Genomic DNA, 21,016 nt, shown 5'->3' with positions numbered 1-21,016 from the left:
GAAGAGGTGACTGGTGTGGAGCAGGAAGTAGCAAAGATTAGTAAGAGTTAAGTGAGGAAGATGTTGAAGAGGATGAAGAGTGGAAAGGCAGTTGGTCCTGATGACAAACCTGTGGAGGTATGGAAGTGTCTAGGAGAGGTGGCAGTAGAGTTTCTGACTACTTTGTTTAACAAGATCTTGGAGAGTGAGAGGATGCTGATGACTGGAGGAGAAGTAGTCTGCACTTATATAGTGCTTTTCTACCTATTGGCACTCAAAGCACTTTACACTGCTTCTTATTCACCCATTCACACTCACAATTGCACACACTCACACACTGGTGGGAGAGCTGCTATGCAGCTGGCCAACACTCACCGGGAGCAACTAAGTAGATGCAGTATTTGCTTGAGGATACTGATGGAGAAGTACAGAGAAGTTGCATTGTGTCATCGTAGATTTAGAAAAAGCGTATGACAGGGTGCAGAGAGAGGAGCTGTGTGTGTATGAGGACGTCTGAAGTGGCAGAGAAGTATGTTAGAGTGGTGCAGGACATGTATGAAAGCAGAAAGACCGTGGTGAGGTGCTGTAGGTGTGACAGAGGAGTTCAAGGTGGAGGTGGGTCTGCATCAAGGATCAGCTCTGAGCCCCTTCTTGTTTACTCTGGTGATGGACAGGCTGACAGATGAGGTTAGACAAGAATCTCCATGGACTATGATGTTTGCAGATGATATTGTGATTTGTAGTGAGAGCAGGGAGCAGGTGGAGGAAAATCTAGAGAGGTGGAGGTCTGCTCTGGAAAACAGAGGAATGAAGCTTAGCCGCAGCAAGACAGAATACATGTGTGTGAATGAGAGGGACCCAGGTGGAACAGTGAGGTTACAGGGAGCAGAGGTGAAGAAGGTGCAGGACTTTAAGTACTTAGGGTCAACGGTTCAGAGCAACGGAGAGTGTGGAAAAGAGGTGAAGAGGCGAGTGCAGGCAGGTTGGAACAGGTGGAGAAAAGTGTCAGGTGTGTTGTGTGATAAAAGAGTATCAGCAAGAATGAAAGGAAAGATGTTGAAGACCAAAGAGGAGATTTATGGATGTAGTGAGAGAGGACATGAAGTTAATTGGTGTGAGAGAAGAGGATGCTGAGGACAGAGTTAGATGGAGGCACATGATTCGCTGTGGTGACTCCTGAAAGGGAACAGCCCAAAGGAAAAGAAGAAGATGATTGGTTCAGAACATCTATAAAACAGCAGGTCAGCAGGCTTTAATCAGTGAAAAAGTCTAAAATGTATGTTCAGTTCCAAGTCCAAATGCACAAAAATTTGGAATTGCCAGTGTCATTCCCCCTCCTGCACCTGGCTTTTACCTTTTATCTGCCTCTGTGTTAACCTCTTATGTAAAAGGGAATTTTTTGTGGATAGTCCAGAATCCTGGCCTTGAAGCTACTCTTGTCCTCAAGTCTTTGATCCAATGTGAGTGTGCACTCATGTGTGTCTTGTGAGAGACCTAGTGACACAGCCATAGACTGTCACCCCAGATGGCTGGAAGATCTGCTCTCACCCATCCTTTAATTGATCTTGTTATACAGTATTTGCAGTATCCACCAAGTCTCTTAGTCTCGCTCTCGCTTTCTCACATACATACACACATGCACAAACACAGGAGCAGCAGTGGAAATTAGCCTCTGGAGTCACAGTCACCATGTAGTCTGGACCACATGGAAACTGATCATAACTCTTTTTATGTTCTGTGGCTTCTTCTCTAGTAAAAGGATGCAGTTGATGATTGTATCAATAAGATACTGTATGAGTACAGTTGTACATTACTTACAGTATTTTAAATCTATTTTTAAACTTAATTGTTTTTCCTTAATGGATGCAATAACCTTGATGACCTTGGGGCAGAACTGCCAAAACAAAGACATACAGCATGCACGAATTGAATTTCTATATTCATATAACTGACCTGCCATTTAGGCTGTTTGGAAGCATCTTAACAGCCACAATAATCAGGATTTAGTACATTTGCTTTTTGTCTCAGCCTGCTCTTTCTGAGTGTACTTTATTTTTGTCATTAAAACCAGTTGAGGTTTGCATTTGTTAATAAGCTGAAGCTGCTACTAAACCAGCAAAGAAAATGTCAGAAACCAAACATGTATACTGACTGACATGTTACAGCAATAATAAATATATACATTATATATGTGACTCTGGCTTTTTTTATTTCTTATCAAACTGAATAGTACAATAGCAGCAGCATGACGTAGCGATGTAAACAGCTTTCTGTAACAATCTTGTACAATAATCTGTACAAGATCATTGTGCATGCTAACCACAACAAGAAAGTTGTATTCTGACGTACAACCCCAGTTCAAAAAAGTTGTGTAAAACGCAAGTAACAACAGAATGCAGTGAGTTGCAAATCTCATTAAGCCATATTTTATTCACAATAGAACATAAACAACATATCAGATGTTCACACTCAGACATTTTACCATTTCATGGAAAATCATTAGTTCGTTTTGAATTTGATGGCAGCAACACATCTCAGAAAACTTGGAAGAGGTGCAACAAAAGGCTGGAAAATGTATTGCTTCAAGTAAAGAACAAATGGAGGAGCATTTGACAACTAATTAGGTTAACTGGGCACAGGTCAGTAACGTGACTGACACTCCTAGGGATCGGCTGATAAGACCCTATCTACAATATTGCGATGGCATTGACCTAATATTGATCCCCAATTTGACAAGGATGTCACCTGTAAAAACATTAAAGATGCGTCTAATCGAAGCCATCTATATTGTCATATTAAATTGTCCTGGCACCTTGATTTACATGATGTGGGACTGTTCTTTAGTGCCTTTTTAAAATGAAGTAGCTTCTGGGCTGTCACATTTCTTTGTTTTGCACTGTGCCTGTGACCATAGGTGTTTTTGATGTTATCATTACGTATTGAATTAATTCAATTTAATTCAACTTTATTTATATAGCGCCAATTCACAACAAAGTCATCCCGAGGCGTTTTACATAATAGTCAAGACTATAAAGATATATAGAGAAAAGAAAAGTGCAACAAATGTCCACGGGGACATTTGGATTAAAATTCCTTTAATCCCAATTTCATGTTCCAGTCTCTATAATAAAATGTTGATCAATGGTGTGGAATGTAGCATTAAGATCTAACAGAGCAAGTGTAGGGAAGAGCTCATTATCTGAAGCCAAGAGAAGAACGTTGGTGACTTTTACCAGTGCTGTTTCAGTACTTTGATGAACTCCGAATCCCAACTTTGTCTTCAAACTAATTAGTTCTGTACAGGTGGTTTGCAGCTATTTTTTCAAGACTTTTGGAAATAAAGAGGAGATTAGATATTGGTCTGTAATTGGCTAAAACACCTGGGCCAAATAGGTTTTTTAAATAGTCGTTTGATTACAGCTACCTTATAGGCCTTTGGTACATAGCTTTACATTAAGGGTTAAGCTCACTTAAGCAATCAAGTTGGAATAGGGTCTAGGGGACAGGTTGTTAGATTTGATGAAGTAATATTTGAAGTTAGCTCAGCGATATCTATGGGTAAACAGCAGTCTAAGAGGGTTTTGGGGTGTTATTGAGGATTCTAGCGCTGTTGTACATAAAGATTTATATGTAATATTTGGGGGGAGGATCTAGTGATTTTTTTCTCTAACAGCTACAATTTTATTCAGAAAGAAAGTCAGAAACGCATTGCTGCTCAGAGTTAAGGGAAAACTAGACTGAACAGAACTATTGCTCTTAGTCAGCCTGGGTACAGTGCTGAACAGAAACCATCAATGTCAGAAGGATCTTAATGGCTCAGGTTACAGATAGTGGTCACTCAATGGAAATCACCTCTGTCTCTCAGTATCAAACACTGGTCTCGGTCTTGTTTTTTCCCCACTGCCCATTTACATGGAGCTGCAGAGAGATCTGTGTTAATGGGTGGCATGAAACATTTACAGCAGTGGCTTCTAATCTGATATGATATAGTGAAGGCCCTTTGTTCTTTTTTTGTGTTTATTGTTTGTTAATATCAAGTTAAATTTTGGGTTAAAAAAATATTGCACATGATGCTGCAAGTAGTTTTAATGATTGATTAATGTACAGTATCAGTTATGTAGTCTAATAGACAGCACAGGTAGATCTGGACTACTGTAAGTAACAGCAATTTAAATTATATTTTCAGTAGATAGTCTTAGATTCTATTATCTTATCTTTTTATGCAAAATGTGATGTGCTACGTAAATCATAAATTACCACATGTTTAGCCTGGACTTAAACCATCTGTATGTTCAGTCTATTCACTTTTCATTACATTCATGTTACATTCGTGTTCTCCACAGACTAAAAATAGTGTTACTTGCTAAAACTTTATTTGCTTCACAAGATTAAATAAAACACTCACTGTTATTTCATTTACTTGCCAGGCTAAGAAAGACAAATCTGCAGGATGACTGAAATTCTGTTTGAATGCCTGTTCTTTGAGTGTCATTATTCCCTGTTATTGAAAGAGCAGATACAATTGGAGTGAGTCCTTGATCCAAGTACATTTTGCATATTGGACTTAATATATATGAATAATGTGTAACTTGATGTCAAGGTCAAATTGTTATTAATTAAAGGAAAAGGAGAGAAGAATTCATGCTCAGTGTGTTGTTTGGACATGCAGACAAGGGAACAGGTCTGCAGCTTGAATAAGTGGAATAGAAAAACAGAAGATTTAGAGCAGAGATGTGGATCGATGAGGAAGAAGGAGAAAGAAAGTGGGTTACAGCATGGAGCGTGTTGTGATAGATGCCAGCACAGCACCGTGATGCCTAATCCTGTCCTCTTTCTTTCGATGTTTTACATGCACGCGCACACACACACACAAACAACACACACACAGCCACTTTTGAGCAGCAGTCCTGGGGATCACTGAGTGGAAGTATTTGGAGATGGAAGCTGGCCAATGCTGCAATTAATTTCACACTTCGGTCCTTCTAGCTCAGTTCACCTTTTATTCTTCATCCCACACTGCTCTCCCTCCTCCTTCTTCCTATTGTCTGATAAACAAGTAGAATGATCACTGTTTGGATATACTGAGTAAATGTGAAGCAATGTATTAAAGGGCTTCAATTGGACTGCTTAGTGGTGGACATTAGCTGTGGACTCTCCCTGCTTGAAATATTGTTGCAATTAAACCTTCTGCAAGCTTTACTCTAAGAAAACTAAAATAGATTATAGTTGGGCACAATTGTTTCAATTTTACCATAGTACTTTTTTTTCAGGCATTTGCTCCTGAAATGCTCCTCCACCACACTGTGAAAACGTTTATTTAGATCTAGTGAACATAATGCTATTTCAAGCTGGTAGAATCTTAGGGAATTGCTTAGAGAATTTGAAGGATTTCTGCTCATAAGCATTCAGAGCATTGAGATATATTGTAATTTCATAGGGTGACTACCTAAAGCACCGTGCAGAGTGTAGCAGAGCAGGCAGAGGGAAACCTAGGTGTAGCAGAGTAGGCTGATTCCAATTCTAATGCTAGTGCTATAATAAATTTACAATTTACATTTAGTCATTTGGCATGTGCAAGCAGGTTGGAACGGGTGGAAAAAAGCTGTGTTCTGTGATAAAAGTAGCAGCGAGAATGAAAGGAAAGTGTTTAAGGGGGTGGTGAGACCAGCAAAGTTGTACAGTGGCACTGAAGAAAAGACAGGAGGCAGAGCTGGAGGTAGCAGAGCTTAAGATGTTGAGGTTCTCTTTGGGAGTGACGAGGATGGACAGGATCAGGAATGAGGACATCAGAGGGACAGCTCATGTTAGATGTGTTGGAGATAAAGTCAGAGAGGCCAGATTGAGGTGGTTTGGACATGTTCATTGGAGAAACTGTGAATATATCGGTAGAAGGATGCTGAGGTTGGAGCTGCAAGGGAGGAGGTCTAGAGGAAGAGCAAAGAGGAGATTTATGGATGTAGTGTGAGAGGACATGAAGTTAGTTGGTGTGAGAGAAGAGGATGCAGAGGACAGAGTTAGATGGAGGCAGATGAATTGCTGTGACAACCCCGGAAATGGAACAGCTGAAGGGATAAGAAGAAGATTAAGTCATTTGGCAGATGCTTTTATCCAAAGCACCTTATAAGTGAGGTAAATGTCAAATATGTACCTTATAGCAGACTTCGACTGCCCCTCTTCACATTAACATATGTTTTGGAGTATATCTCTACAAAAAATTATCCCAAAAAAGGTAAATAATGTTACTTTACTTTGCAATTTGTAGGTTTAAATATTTTGAAGTTGTATGTTAGAGATAAACCATTTCTGAAACATATAAAGATCTGTTATATTTCAGTGAATGTGCTCCCTACACATTGTGTCTACACTGAATACTGTACCTGAATGTATCCAGTCTAAACACACATGCAGCACTGAAGCTGGTGCTTCCCTGTTGACATTCTGCTAACATTATGCCTTTTATGTAGACACAGTGTTAATGAAATCTCTCCTCTCCTGTCTCCTCGTCTTCTATCCTCAGAACCTCTCCCTTCAGGTGGAACACTGGTACTAAAGAGCGAATGTTGATCAAAGTGACAGACAGAGAACCCAGCTTCTTGGCCCACCAGGGAAATGGTTACTCCCCATGTGACCCCCCCACTCCTGGTGTGCCTTCTGGAGGTGGCACCACCTCACGAACGCGGCGTTCCTCTGGAGGAAACCCACCGATGGAACCCGACAGCTCCCCTGTTCTCTATGCTGACCGGCGTCAGTCGCCCTTCCTGAAGCGGGCGGAGCTCGGTGGCACTGGCACCCACCGCCGCTCCTCTGCAGACTCACAGCCTCCTTCGCCACGCTATGCCTATGAGCCCCCCCTGTACGAGGAGCCACCCTCGGAGTACCAGCCCCCTCCCATCTATGAGGAACCTCCCACTGACATGCATCTTTCTGACCCATCCTTCTATGGCACTGGGAAGTCACCTGCTCGCAAGTCTTCTGCTCCCCTCTATCACTCCCCCAAGCAGGGCCAGTCACCCTATGGGCAGCTGGTTCTGACCAGGCAGAAGTGTCCAGAAAAGACCCAGAGTCTGGAGTACAGTCCTGTGGGGAAGGAGTATGTCAAACAACTTGTGTATGTTGAGCAGTCAACTTCCAGCCCTCGCTTCAAGACTGCTGATCGCCTGCTGCGTTATGGCACTACAGGGGGTTATGGTGGCTCATATGGGGGGTCCTATACTCTGCAGCACAGCCAGTCTTTGATCAGGGATCCCCGCCTACTATTAGACTACAGTGGGGAGGGTGGAGAGGGAGGCCAGAGATTGCTTTATGAGGACTCCATATCCTGGACATCCAACCAGACCCACTCCCTCTCCTCTTCCTCTACAGGCGGTCCTGGTGCTTTCTCTCCTGGAGGCAACCGCAAACGCAAGAGCCGCAAACCGTCTCTCCCTCAGGAGTTGGCACGCTGTGCTGGGCTAGAGGGGGAGTTGGCAGGCACAGCATCTGAGGCAATGCTGGCCCAGGCCAGGCTGGCATGGGAGGCTCAGCAGGTAATGAAACAGAGGAGCAGTTGGGACTCAGGGCAGGGAGGAGGGTCAGCCCAGGGAAGTGGCTCCAAAGACGGCTACGAGAGCGATGGAGCGGTGCCTCTACCATTACCAGGACCTGTAGTCAGGGCATTCAGTGAAGACGAGGCACTGGCACAGAGCGACGGTCATCACTGGAAACGCAGTACCTTCGATCGGTTGGGCTTCCCTCAGGCCCTGCTGGAGAAAAGCCTCTCTGTCCAGACTAACCTAGCCTCCCCTGAGCCCTACCTTCACCCCTCACAGGTACTACTGCATGCTGGAAGTCTGTGTCCATATTTAAAGGATAGTTTCAGGTTGCTTCAGTCTTTTTTACATAGTTGAGTGATTGAGAAGATAGTTGTAGACTAATAAAAGTGGTGGACAAAACTACTAAAATAGGACCCTTTTTTGTGATCTCATTACCCATTATACACACATGTTCTAAACAATGTTCAGATGTTTTTTCAGATCTGATGTTAATACAGATTAATTTGTATTATGAATGAAAGAAAGTAGTAAGAAACACAGTCTATTGCGAGCCATAACTAAACATTTGTGAGTGAAGACAGCTTCTGAATGGAGCTTTAAGTGGGATATATGCAATATATGAAACAGATAAGAATAGTTTTGCCGTTTTTTTCAAAGTCCATGACAAATACATTGCATTTTTTTTTAGGGGCTTTACCATAAGGACACAGTACGACTTGTAATATGTACGACTTCAAATCAAGTAACCACTATAATAAGGCTCATATCTAAAGTACTAACAGGGATTAGGCAGTGAAACGAAACAGTGTTTTGCTGTAGTCAAAGACATAATGAGGTCTGCGTGGAGCAGAAACAATTTTTGTCCTAAAATTCTGTTTAAGCAATTAGGGCTGTAGGGCTGATGGTAGTTTACAAGCAAGGAACACTTAAATCTGTTTTAATCTGAAGCAGTTGACCTAAACTTGCGGTCACGGTAAATTGAAAGTGATTATCTCCCTTAGAAAGTGTCTGTGTGACATAAATGTGTGATGTAATGGTTGGTCTTCAGTCTGACAGCAGGGTGAGTTTACCCAAAACACAAGCTACCTGTTATATACACCACTCTGCTACATCTCTAGCTTTATATGTCGTAATGGCCTGGACGCTGCAGGGGAAAATGGAATACTGACCATGATTAACAGGCGTCCAAACACCCAGGGCATTTCAGCTGCAGACTGGTCACAGTATCCACATAATAATCTCATCTTAATGTTTTGGCTCTCTCTGTGTTTCTCTTTTTAAATTCCGCAATGCAACTCTTGAATTTAAAGCTTAAAGAACATCAGTGGACGAAGGGGAGAGAGAAGAGAAGAGAGAGAAAAGATGGTGAAATGATCAGGGACATAAAAGCAGAGAATAAGAGAAATTCATAAACCACACTAAAGTTGTGATGGGGAAAAATGTGAATTAACCTTTATTCCAAAAACAATCTCAGTGACATCAATCAATAAATGAACATAGTGAAAGGAAGTCAATTTAAGTATTTTAACATGCAATCCTCTTCTTTTCCTTTGGGCTGTTCCCTTTCAGGCGTCACCACAGCGAATCATGTGCCTCCATCTAACTCTGTCCTCAGCATCCTCTTCTCTCACACCAACTAACTTCATGTCCTCTCTCACTACATCCATAAATCTCCTCTTTGGTCGTCCTCTAGACCTCCTGCCTGGCAGCTCCAACCTCAGCATCCTTCTACCGAATTATTTACCATCTCTCCTCTGAACATGTCCAAACGGCTCTGCATATCTCACTTATTTTTAAAAATTGGTACCAGTACACTTCTCCTCCAGTCCTCAGCATCCTCTCACTCTCCAAGATCTTGTTAAACAAACTAGTCAGAAACTCTACTGCCACCTCTCCTAGACACTTCCATACCTCCACAGGTTTGTCATCAGGACCAACTGCCTTTCCGCTCTTCATCCTCTTCAACGCCCTCCTCACTTCACTCTTACTAATCTTTGCTACTTCCTGCTCTACTCTTCATTCCCTTTTATTTCCTTCATTTATCAACTCTTCAAAGTACTCCTTCCATCTGTCCATAACACTCCTTACATTTCCAACTTCCTCGTTCCACCACCAAATTTCCTTGTCCACTTTCCTCTTTCCCGATGACACACCGAGTACCCTTTATTCCAAACAATCTCAGCTGTAGTGGTCCAGTCATCTGGAAGCACCTCCTGACCACCCAGAGTCTATCTCAGCTCCTCCCTGAAAACTACACGACATTCTTCCTTTTTCACCTTCCACCACTTTGTCCTCTACTCTGGCTCAGTCTTCTTCATCTTCCTCACCAACAGAGTCATTTTAAACAACATTCTTGGCTTTTGCCTTCTCTCTCTGCCTACGAACACGACTTCCTCCTCTTCTTCTTCGACCAACAGAATGTCACGACCTGGCTCAACAGTATGCAACAAAGAAGGGAGGCCACACAAGGGTCTCAAGTAACTCAACATATTTTAACTGAGTACATAAAGATTCGACTTTGTAAGCAAATCAGTGTTGTATGCAATGTTGGATGGAAGGTGTAAAAGACATGTAGACAAAACAAAAAGAGAACTCAGCAAGCAGGCCCAGGGGAAGAGAATGAGCCCATCTTTAAGGCCTCCTTTATAGGAACCTCAACCCAATTGACCCAGGTGTACGGCCTAAATCTCAGCTCCACCCACTGGCTTCCTGGAAAACAAGAAAAAACAAAGCCAACCACACATGGACAAAGACAGAACCCAGATGTGGCTTAGGCCATCACACTCCACCCCCCTGTAAGACAGGGTTCCTACCCAGGACCTTATTACCATTTCAATTTTAGTTGAAACAAATTAACAGTTGAACAGCGTATTCTGGCGTTAATCAGGTACATAAACTCAGGGCTACTCAACACAAGAATTAATAGAGCTTACCTGAGACAATCTTCCCACACACACTAACAACTTACAACTCCCCATTCTAAAAGGATCCACATCTCCCATCTCAGCAACCCTTGTGCCTGGGAGCAATTTAAGAGGAGAAAAACAGACTACAAAAAAACAGAAAAAAGTCTTACTAACAATGATAGTAAGCATTATATAGGTGCACGGGAAAGAGCATCTGCCATGGTGTTATCTTTACCCTTAATATGTTTAATAACCAGGTTATAATGCTGCAAAAACAGAGCCCAATTCTGATTAGGATTCTAAAGAGAGTTCAAGAATGTAAGTGGGTTATGGTCAGTATATACAACTATTGGCCTTGTTGAATCAAGATAAACTTGAAAATGCTGCAAAGCGAAAAATCTGTGCAACAGCATGTTGATTTAGCAGCTTTTTCCACCAACAAACAGGGTGATGCAGCACTTGAAGAAGAAACCACAGCAATATTATTATCAAGCATGTATTTCACTTGAGCATCAAAGGTTTTCCTTTTCTGTTCTGAAACCCTATAGTAACACTGGCGAATTGGTGCTGCATCACCAACATCAATGTCATGCTCTAGCAAGTTTGTTTTAGAAGGTGTGTCACCAGAATATGACGGCTGCAGTACGGTAGAAGCGGCCACAACTGAATGCACTTCTGGGGAAGATGAAGTCAAATGTTCAGGCCCATCCGGAGAAGCTGAACATGCGTATTATGGTTTCAACAAATTCACATGGCGGAGATGGTTCCTTTTCCTGCAATCAGGAGTAGCAATAAGGTAGTTTTGGTCTGACAGTCCTATAAACTTTGCCTAAAATGGCGATGCCTCAACTGGCAGTAAAACAAGAAGTTGATCACCTGGACTAAATTGAATTGTCTCTGAATTGTGATCATACCAGTGTTTCATGTTAGACTGAGATTTTGACAACTATTATATTTTAAATATTGTCATGACACACCTCTCTGGCAGCTCGTGTGACAGCACAAGATGTAAAAACATCAGGAAACTCTTGTTTACAGTTATCCAAATCTTTCAAACACATAGGTATGGATTTGATTAATGAAGACCTAGCAGGCAAAACCCAGTTTCCAGCCAAATCATTCCCTAGAATCACATCGATGCCATCAACTGGCAGTTCTGGACGAACTGTCCACAAGGCTACAAGACAGGTTGACTTTATGTAAAGGAACACACAACGTAGCTAATCCCATTCCTCGTACTAATACACAATCACCAATATCCATTGCTTCAGGAAAAGGCAGCACAGACTGTAGGATAAAAGAATTTTGCACCAGTATCTTGTAAAGTTTTTACAGGGACATTAACTCTACTATATGTAAGAGACACAAAGCCATCTGAAACAAATGCTTCAAAAGTGTTTTTCAGTACCAGATTTAACTGCATGTTGGGTTTTCGTGAAACATACAGGCTTTTTTCTAATTGGAGCTATTAGAGCTGCAGGTTTTACAGGTTTAGCTCCTGCACAATTACCCTTGTTTTAGGTAAACATAGGACAGTCTGTCTTCCAATGTCCCATATCGTGGCAATAATTACACTCTGAATGAGAGCCACCATTCATTTTGGTTGCCTAAAATTGAACTGGAATCGCTTGCAGCTAATCAATTCAATTCAATTCAACTTTATTTATTTATATAGCACCAATCCACCACAAAGTCATCTCAGGGCACTTTACAGAATAAAGTCAAGATTATAAAGATGTGTAGAGAGAACCCAACAATTCCACCTGGAGCAAGCCATAGGCAACAGTGGGGAGGGAAAACTCCCTTTAACGGAAGAAACCTCTAGCAGAACCAGGCTCAGGGTGGACGGCCATCTGCCTCGACCAGTTGGGATGAGTGGAAAGTGAAGAGCAATCTTGCTGCAGAATTTTGGATTAATTGCAGGCTCTTTAGGGAGCTACTGGGGCACCCTGAAAGTAGGGAATTACAACCTAGAGGTAACAAATGCATGGACCAGTTTTTCGGCATCACTTTGAGACAGGATGCTCCTAATTTTGGCAATGTTCCGTAGGTGGAAGAAGGCTGTTCTAGAGATTTGTTTAATATGTGAGGTAAAGTACAAATCCTGGTCAAAAATAACTCCAAGGTTCTTTGCAGTAGTACTGGAGGCCAGACTTATGCCATCTAGAGTAACAATATGGTTGGACATTAGATTTCTGAGATTTTTGGGCCCAAATACTATGACTTCAGTTTTGTCTGAGTTTAGAAGTAAAAAATTGTTATGTCTTGTAGGCTTAAAGCTTTATTAACTGATTATTTTCATCTGGTTCCATAGATAAATATAGCTGGGTATCATCAGCATAGCAGTGGAAATGTATGGAGTGTTTTCTAATAATGTTCCCTAAAGGAGACATATATAAAGTAAAAAGTATTGGTCCTAACACAGAGCCTTGTGGAACTCCATAGCTAACCTTTGTGTGCATGGAGGATTCATCATTATGTGAATCACCATCACCCTCTTAAAGTCGGAGAAAATGAGAAAGCTTTAGGTAACTGTGATGGTTATGACTGTCTTAGAACAGCTTTTCCTGCATCGGATTGTTGTCTACAGCTACAGTATTTGTATAGAATTTTCAATCAAGATGCAAATTGATGCATTAACACATCAGTATTAATCCCAGTCACCTCTGGGACACTAAAGAAACTCTCTCCAGGTCTCAAACCTCTTTTAATGTTCTGCACTAGCATCGATGAGATGAGTGACAATTTGTGACTGTGTTTTGTACTCCTTGTGTTTCCTGTCAGTCGGAGGACCTTGGAGCCTGTATCCAGTTTGAGGCCAGTCGAAATGCCAGGAATATGATGCCGAGCGCCAGCTGTGGCATTTTTCCGGAATTCACCCTGAGAAAGCCCTCATCTGAGACTGACATTGAGAACTGGGCATCCAAACACTTTAACAAACACACACAGGTAGAGGATGTCTGCATCTGACCGATATGTGTGTATGACATTGTGCAGTGTCCCTTTGTTGACTTGTAATGTCACTGTTGTATTCTCTTATGGTATATCTGTCTCATATGTCACATACAGTGTGCATATTTATTTCCACATACAAGACCAAAAGATGTTGAAATTAAAATATTACAGCTTTCTACTAATCTCTTCTTATCAACAGTTTTAGGGTTAAAATATTTGCTCAGTCACAGAGTGATCAGTGCCTTTCATAATCATAGCACATTGCTGTCCACAAAATAATCATCCTTGTCCCTACACTCAAAACAATCCCTATTTTTTCTGGTGTGATGGTGAGGACCCACCCAGGTCATTGTCTCTTCCTGTGTCGCTGTCATATCAGCTCCATCAGGACCAGAATCACCAGACACCTGAACTGCTTTTGCCTCAGGGTTATCACTCTCTTTAACAACCTGCCTCAGCCCAGAGTGACACTGGCAGGCATTATCATGTTTGCACCTGCTTTTTCTTTTGATGGTTTTGTTCAATATTTCTTTCACTAGAACACAGTGGTAATGACATGATCAAAATGTCTACAGTTTAACCATCCTGTTTGCAATGTCGGATTTAGCCTGGGGATGCAGAATGAACTCGCTCTTGCTTGCCTGCTGTCTCACTTACTGAGTAGGTAGATGTTCGTGTGTTCATCAAAGGTGCAAAGCTGTTTGTTAGATCTATACAAAATGGTAACCTACAAGTGGACGAGAAGTCCTTGTGTATACCATGAAATATAAACCTACTGGTGCCACTGCCAGCCCCCTTTATCAGCCCCCTCTATCTCCACCACCACTGTCTTCAACTGTGCACTCACTATCGTATGGACCCAACCATCTAGACTCAATAAGCAATAAGTAGCATATATAATCAGCACGCTTCTTTATATACACATATTTATTTAACTTATATTTTAGAAAACAAATTTTAAACATGGAATTACGGTCAAGTTATTTGGCCTTTTTTGACAACACAATACAAAAAAAGACTATCATGTCAGACAGCATGATGGTGGAGTGGTCAGCACTGCTATGCTGTGAGTATGAGTGTGAATGGTTGTCTGTCTGTGTATGTCTCTTGTGTTCGACCTGAGATAGACTGGCTGGAATAGGTTCTAGCCCTCCGAGATCCTAAACAAGATAAGCAGTTACAGATAATGGACGGATGGATCATGTCAAAGTGAACACAGATTTCTCAAAGTAATCCTAAATAATATTCCTGAAGCTGAAGAAGCTTGAATGATAAGTGATGCTGATGCATCCCTTTGCTACCAAATCTATTTGTGCATGCCTTTTACTGTGTACTGCTTCCTTTACATACAGTACTTAATTTAGTAATTAATATACTTGAGAAAATCCTAACAGTATTTGTCTTTCACTCATATTCCCTCATCTGTTTCTCTCCTCATTTGTTCGTTTTGGTGTTTTCTCAGGGACTCTTTAGAAGAAAGGTACCCATTGCAAACATGCTGGCCTGGAGCAGTGAGCCCATCAAGAAGCCAATGATTGTGACTGCAGACCGCACCGTGAAGAAGGAGGCAGTGGACATCTTCAAGCTCATACAGACCTACATGGGAGACCGTCGCTCTAAGGCTGATCCCCTCTCTGTGGCTCTGGAGGTCTGTAAACAGCTGTGCCCTGGCTCAGCCTCTAACATCACATTCCTGAAACCCATTCACTCATGCACAATATAATTACCAGACCTGGTTTGGATGAGTGCAGAAGTGTTAGGAATTGTCTCCACATATCAAACTTGTCTCTTTTCTCTGCAGTACTGCTGTAGTGTACAGAAGGACAAGCAGCTTCATACAATGAAGTGACTCTTAAATCTTTAACACACCGGGGGCTCTGAATAGGAATTATATCAAAGGTTTATTTGCATACAAAAACAGAAGTGGCACACAGGAAAATCTAATCCTATTCATAAATCATGCACATTTTCACTAATAATACCTTTTACTTACACAATCATCTTGAAAATATGCTCATGCAGATGAGCCTCATAGTCTGCACACTACTCTCCCCCAAATAATCATTAGTCCTGTATCCAGCCTGTGAGCTCCGAAATAGGTTTTCATCAAATCCTGAGATAAATATCTGACTCTCTAGGTCCTAGATGGTTAACTGTTGGTGGCAGAGCCCTTTCACTTAAAACAGCTTTCTGTATATATATAATAGTTAATGAGAGACTCAACCAAAGCATCCAAGTTGAAGACAGTAAAGTAAAGCAAAAAGTAAACCAACAGAATCTGAAGGTTTCTGTAGAGGGAATCTTGCAGTTGTTGGTTCGATCCCCGGCTCCTCCGGTCACATGTCGAAGTGTCCTTGAGCAAGACACGGAATTCCCAACTTAGTTGCTCCGGTGAGTGTTGGCCAGCTGCATAGCAGCTTCTGCATCGCTGTGCGACAGGGGTATAAAGAAGCAGTTTAAAGTGCTTTGAGTGCCAATAGGTAGAAAAGTGCAGACCATTTACCATATAGTGGTTAAGATCCCTACTTGGGTACTGACAGGACGATCATACATGACTGTCAAGAGGAAGTAATAAATATATATACACCACCTATGTAATTAGAGCAACACCAGCAGTTTTATTCAGGGTTTGTTTAGGATGCATTCAGGCCAGAAGTGTAAAACAACTCAGCACATTTATCCAAGTACTATATTTACATAAAGTTACTAGAGTGACAGTATAAATTAAATAGTTCAAAGACAGAATTTTGAAGTGGTTCTCTTGTTGTACGTGAATTAAAATACAGAAGACCCGCACATTTTAGATCTCTGCTGAGACCTTATATATAAGGCACACATGGAACACGTGGATAGACTTCATGCTATCAACAGCATCAAAATCAAGATTGTTTAAAATGCTTTGTTTTTATAAGTAACACAATGGATCCCAGACACGTTCTCACTGCACTACTTTTTTTACTTTAAGTACATTTCAAATATTAAATTCAAAGTTGTTAATGAAATGTTAAAGAAGGCCTTTGAAAGGATCCCTGTTAATAAAAAAGTGTTAATATCAAATCAACCATAGACCTTTCAGAATAACAATACATTTCAACATATAGCATCTTAGGTGAAGGTGATCATCATTAAGTAATTCAACAGCTGCAGTCATAACTTTTCTCTTTATCTTACATGTCTGTCTGCCGGTTTATCAGGTAGTGGTGCGTGGCTGGAGTAACCAGGGTCTGCGAGATGAGCTCTACATCCAGCTATGTCGCCAAACCACAGAGAACTTCCGCTACGACAGCCTGGAGCGAGGCTGGGAGCTGATGGCCATCTGTCTGGCCTTCTTCCCACCCACACCCCGCTTCCACAACTACCTGGAGGGTTACATCTACCGACACATGGACCCCCTCAACGACACTAAGGGTGAGGGAGCAAACCACACACACACACACACAAACACACACACACACATACACATACTCCCTTAACCAACATTTTGGTGGACAATTATGTAATGTAATGATAATAATGTTTCCAAGGGAACCTACCTACATTGATTTTTCTACCAAGCCAAACTGCAGCTGTTAGCCAGCTTCTGGTGCCTGATGCCTAAATTTACGTGTTCTATCCGGCACTATTATTGCTAGAAAGAGAAGTAAGTGGCTTCTTAAATGGTTAAGCCGTGGTCCTTATTGGGCCGTGAGTGCTACGTTTGGCTGTTCAGCTTAGCAAATCCGTCTACAAGTGGAGACATTTTCCTTCCTCATCCTATCTGAAGCAGTTCAATATGAGAATATTTTTGAGAACATATTTTATATCAATAATAGCTATAAACCATCTGTGGTGAGTGACATTGGTGGACATTGGTCATAATGGTAAAGACATTTCTGCTTTGAGCAGAGAATGTATAGTACATGCTAGTTAGCTATTGGCTGTAGGGTGTGTTGTGTTCAGGTGCTCCATTTTGCCCAGATTTACAGTGGGCCTTCATCACCACTAGTTCTTTAAATTGGTCTTCATGTGTTCTGGCCTTACTTCAGAATATTTTCAGTACATGTGAACAATTAAAATCTAACGAGGAAATTGCAGTGAAATGTTCTGAGCACATTCCAAGCAACAAATTATCAGTATGTTAAGCATTTCTACTTAAAATGATGTTTATACTCCACCTAATGGATTTGTCATTTGGAGAAAATGTAATTGCTGCCTGGATTATACAACACGGAAATTTGTCTGGTTGGTAAGTGCACAAATTGTCGCACCACATGCATCTAACATCCAGGTTTACTAAATGTGGTTAATGTTAGGAAAAAAGTAGGTGCAGTTCAATTGTAAAAAAACAGCCACATATTAGTTATTGATTTTTTTCAATATTGAAAATCAGTCCAGCACCTTTGCCAAACCTTTAACAAGTGTTAAGTGAACAATGGATGGAGGATATTGATTTGAGCTGCACTTAAGACAGTACTGGGAAACTGCAGTATGAAATATCAGATAAGAAGGAAGCTGATACACATGTTGAACCCAGCACAAATCTTCAGAGCATTTACTACTCTTGTTCTAAACAGAAAATCAATAAGCTGCTAACTCATGTCCCATGTAGAATATCAGTTGATGTAGGACACTGTGCACTAAAGCCCAATTTGCAACATGTCAACTACAAAATCATGTCCCGTGACTTGCATCCGAGAGCAGGTGACACGTGGAAAGACATCAATACCAACAGTATTAAATAGTTTTCATTTTCATTCTCTGGAAGACAGAATGACATGCTTGTGCTCTGCTTCCCCCTACAGGTGGGCACTATGAATAACTGATCAGGCTTAGCACTAGTCTAGAGTAAAAGTGTATTCAGTTGTCCTCCGTGAAAACTCTGCTAACTGGTATGTTTTGGCACCGTGATTGATTAAATGAGAGACCATAGCAGTCCATTCAGTTTTCTTGTGGTTGGTTTATTTTCAACATAAATGGTTATGAGCTGTAGTAAAACCAGGAAAAAAAAAAGGTGGGTTCTTCTGAAGGTAAGTCCATCCAAGGCCTGTAGTTTATACCATGTTTTACATGTGATCAAAATGATATGGTACATGTATGTATCACGTCTGTCTCGTGCTCTCTCTCTCACACACAAATATACAAACCTACATTTAATTAGGGTCCACTTAATCGTGGTTTCTCAAGGGATGACAACTGAGCTAGGTTAGTTTGAAAACCCGGATAAAAGCTAGTAAGCTGAGAAGTTTCTAAAGTAACAAATTAACTTTCATTTCATGCAAAAGGACAAGATAGTGACCTTCTTATGGTGTTAATGGCCTCTTTTTTTTTTATTTATTTTTTTGCTGCTCCAGGAGTGGCCATTAGCAGCTATGCTAAATACTGCTACAGGAAACTGACAAAAGCTGCTCTGACTGGAGCCAAGAAGGTAAGCAGCTTCTGTCTTTATGTTGTTGTTTCTGCTGTTTAAAACTCGATTATCACAGAATTTGTCTGCAAATGTCAATATGTTTATTATCAGCACATCCTAATAGAAGGATTAAACCAGGTTAAAACCACATTGTAAGACTTTCTCTGCCCTGACTGTGGCCCTAAGTGTCAAGCCCAGTGGTTCCTGGAAACGTAAATGTCTCTAAAACTCCTCTACATTTTTGGTACACGGATCATATGCCCCTTTATATACACACACACACACACACACACACACACTCACTGGCTACTTTACTAGGTGAACCTGTACAATCCCTTGCATGAATTCTACTTTTACTGTTCAATTTCTCAGTCTTTTAACTTGAAACTTTCAGAAAAGTGATAATTCTCCTCTTTGTTGATTAAACTTTATTATTCATAAACTATTATTGAGGTTTGACCTTAATAATAAACAACATTATATAATTATTAGAATAATAAACAGATAATATAGACTATACTATATGTACATATAAGTTAAAAGCAGTGGGAATGATAATGGACTCATTCACAACAGTTGAACCATAATTCTAATTTGAGCACAACCCACATTTTAAACAATGTTCCTGGGTTTCATATTCATATTAGTTCCACTGATATAAAGTCATTATACAAACTAGGTATTTTAGGACAATGCAGATGTTTCCGCTAACTGAAGATTCAAGCCACAGGCTGGCTCTGGCATTAATCCCGTTGATATAGCAGCTGATGAATGCCCATGGGTTTGGCATTACATCTCATGCATGTGTACTTTGTGTGAGTGTGTGTGTTGGCAGGGAGCAGCTTGTTCAGAGCTTGAAGTGCCAGAACCTCAGCAGGTCATAACAGAGATGATTTGTCACCTTTCGGCCTCTGCTGTGTTTTACTGGTGTTAACCTCCAGCAGCCCAGTAATGGCCTGCGTGTCCTGTGGATGGATGTCCTTGTCACTCACATCTGAATATTTGGCTGTCTTCAGCTCCCACTGCTTTCTGCTTCTACTGTATCCCTCCAACATTCAAGCTGCTTTTCATCTGCCGTGTTGCATTAACACCAGCTCCCCTGTGTGTGTCTGTGTTCAGGGCCTGCAGAAGCCTTGTCTGGAAGAGATCAAGCATGCCAGGAATGCCATCTTCAGTCCCTCTATGTTCGGATCCTCCCTGGAGGAAGTGATGGTATTGCAGAAGGAACGGTATCCAGATCGCCAGCTGCCCTGGGTGCAGACTCGCCTCTCTGAGGAGGTTCTGGGTCTCAATGGAGACCAGACAGAAGGCATCTTCAGGTGAATGGGAGGAGAGAGCAGAGTAGACTGTTTGAAATAAATGTATTAGTCTTTCAACGGTGGCATTAAAACATAAAGAATCAATGATGATCCTTGAGTAAGAGTGATAATCACTCCCCTTCTTCTTTGTTAATGCTGTGTCAAATCGTTTCACATTGTGTAACAACTAAAACAATTAAATCCCTTCAGCCTCAGGTTGGACATGCAAAAAGATTGATTACTGCTCCTAGACCTTATTAAAGTTTCAGGTATTGAATATTGAACTCTATATCTAGCTTTAATCTAAAAACATCAGCTACATAATCTGACCTCTTTAGGCAGAGTTCAGCTCTGTACAAGTAGCAGGTCACAGAAACAACTCTGTTACTTTCCAGATGTTGGTTTTTTTTTTAGGATTTAGGATTTATACATCTGAAAATTTGATTTTATCCCAAAAATGGTTATGCGGGAACACGATCAACTGCTTAAATAATAAACAGTGACTGGAAAGACCGGGGGCTAAAGAGTAACAATCATGTGACCTTCGACCTTCAGGGTACCAGGGGACATAGATGAAGTCAATGCCCTCAAGCTGCAAGTGGATCAGTGGAAAATCCCTACAGGACTGGAAGACCCACACATCCCAGGTACACACATGCACTAACTTACTGTATATGACTGCTAATCTGTGGACCTGGTTCTGGTTCTACCTGGTTATACAGTACAAACAAGGCTAATGTGCTTTCTCTGTATCGTCCTGTGTGTCCTCCCCAGCATCACTATTAAAGCTTTGGTACAGGGAGCTGGAAGAGCCACTGATCCCTCATGAGTTTTATGAGGAGTGTATCAGTAACTATGACAACCCAGAGGCAGCTGTCAATGTGGTGTTAGGCCTGCCACACATCAACAAACTGGTGCTCTGCTACCTCATCCGCTTCCTGCAGGTAACACAAAGATACT

At 41.3% G+C, this 21,016-nt stretch overlaps 1 protein-coding gene across 1 annotated transcript in view; it reads left to right on the top strand.

The window, feature by feature from the left end:
• The window catches only part of arhgap39 (Rho GTPase activating protein 39), a 97,717-nt gene that overhangs the window by 59,606 nt on the left and 17,095 nt on the right, over positions 1–21,016 (top strand). The window contains exons 3-10 of the mRNA XM_067512101.1: positions 6,497–7,787; positions 13,202–13,366; positions 14,835–15,020; positions 16,567–16,780; positions 18,703–18,776; positions 19,878–20,077; positions 20,612–20,703; positions 20,831–21,000. Coding sequence (XP_067368202.1) covers positions 6,497–7,787; positions 13,202–13,366; positions 14,835–15,020; positions 16,567–16,780; positions 18,703–18,776; positions 19,878–20,077; positions 20,612–20,703; positions 20,831–21,000 — 2,392 coding nt within the window. The remainder of the gene's footprint in view (positions 1–6,496; positions 7,788–13,201; positions 13,367–14,834; positions 15,021–16,566; positions 16,781–18,702; positions 18,777–19,877; positions 20,078–20,611; positions 20,704–20,830; positions 21,001–21,016) is intronic.

The sequence above is a fragment of the Channa argus genome, chromosome 8 (genome assembly GCF_033026475.1).
Source record: "Channa argus isolate prfri chromosome 8, Channa argus male v1.0, whole genome shotgun sequence".
Classification (NCBI taxonomy): domain Eukaryota; kingdom Metazoa; phylum Chordata; class Actinopteri; order Anabantiformes; family Channidae; genus Channa; species Channa argus.
Note: the sequence above shows the minus strand (reverse complement) of the source record. Positions and strands in the feature narration are given on the sequence as shown.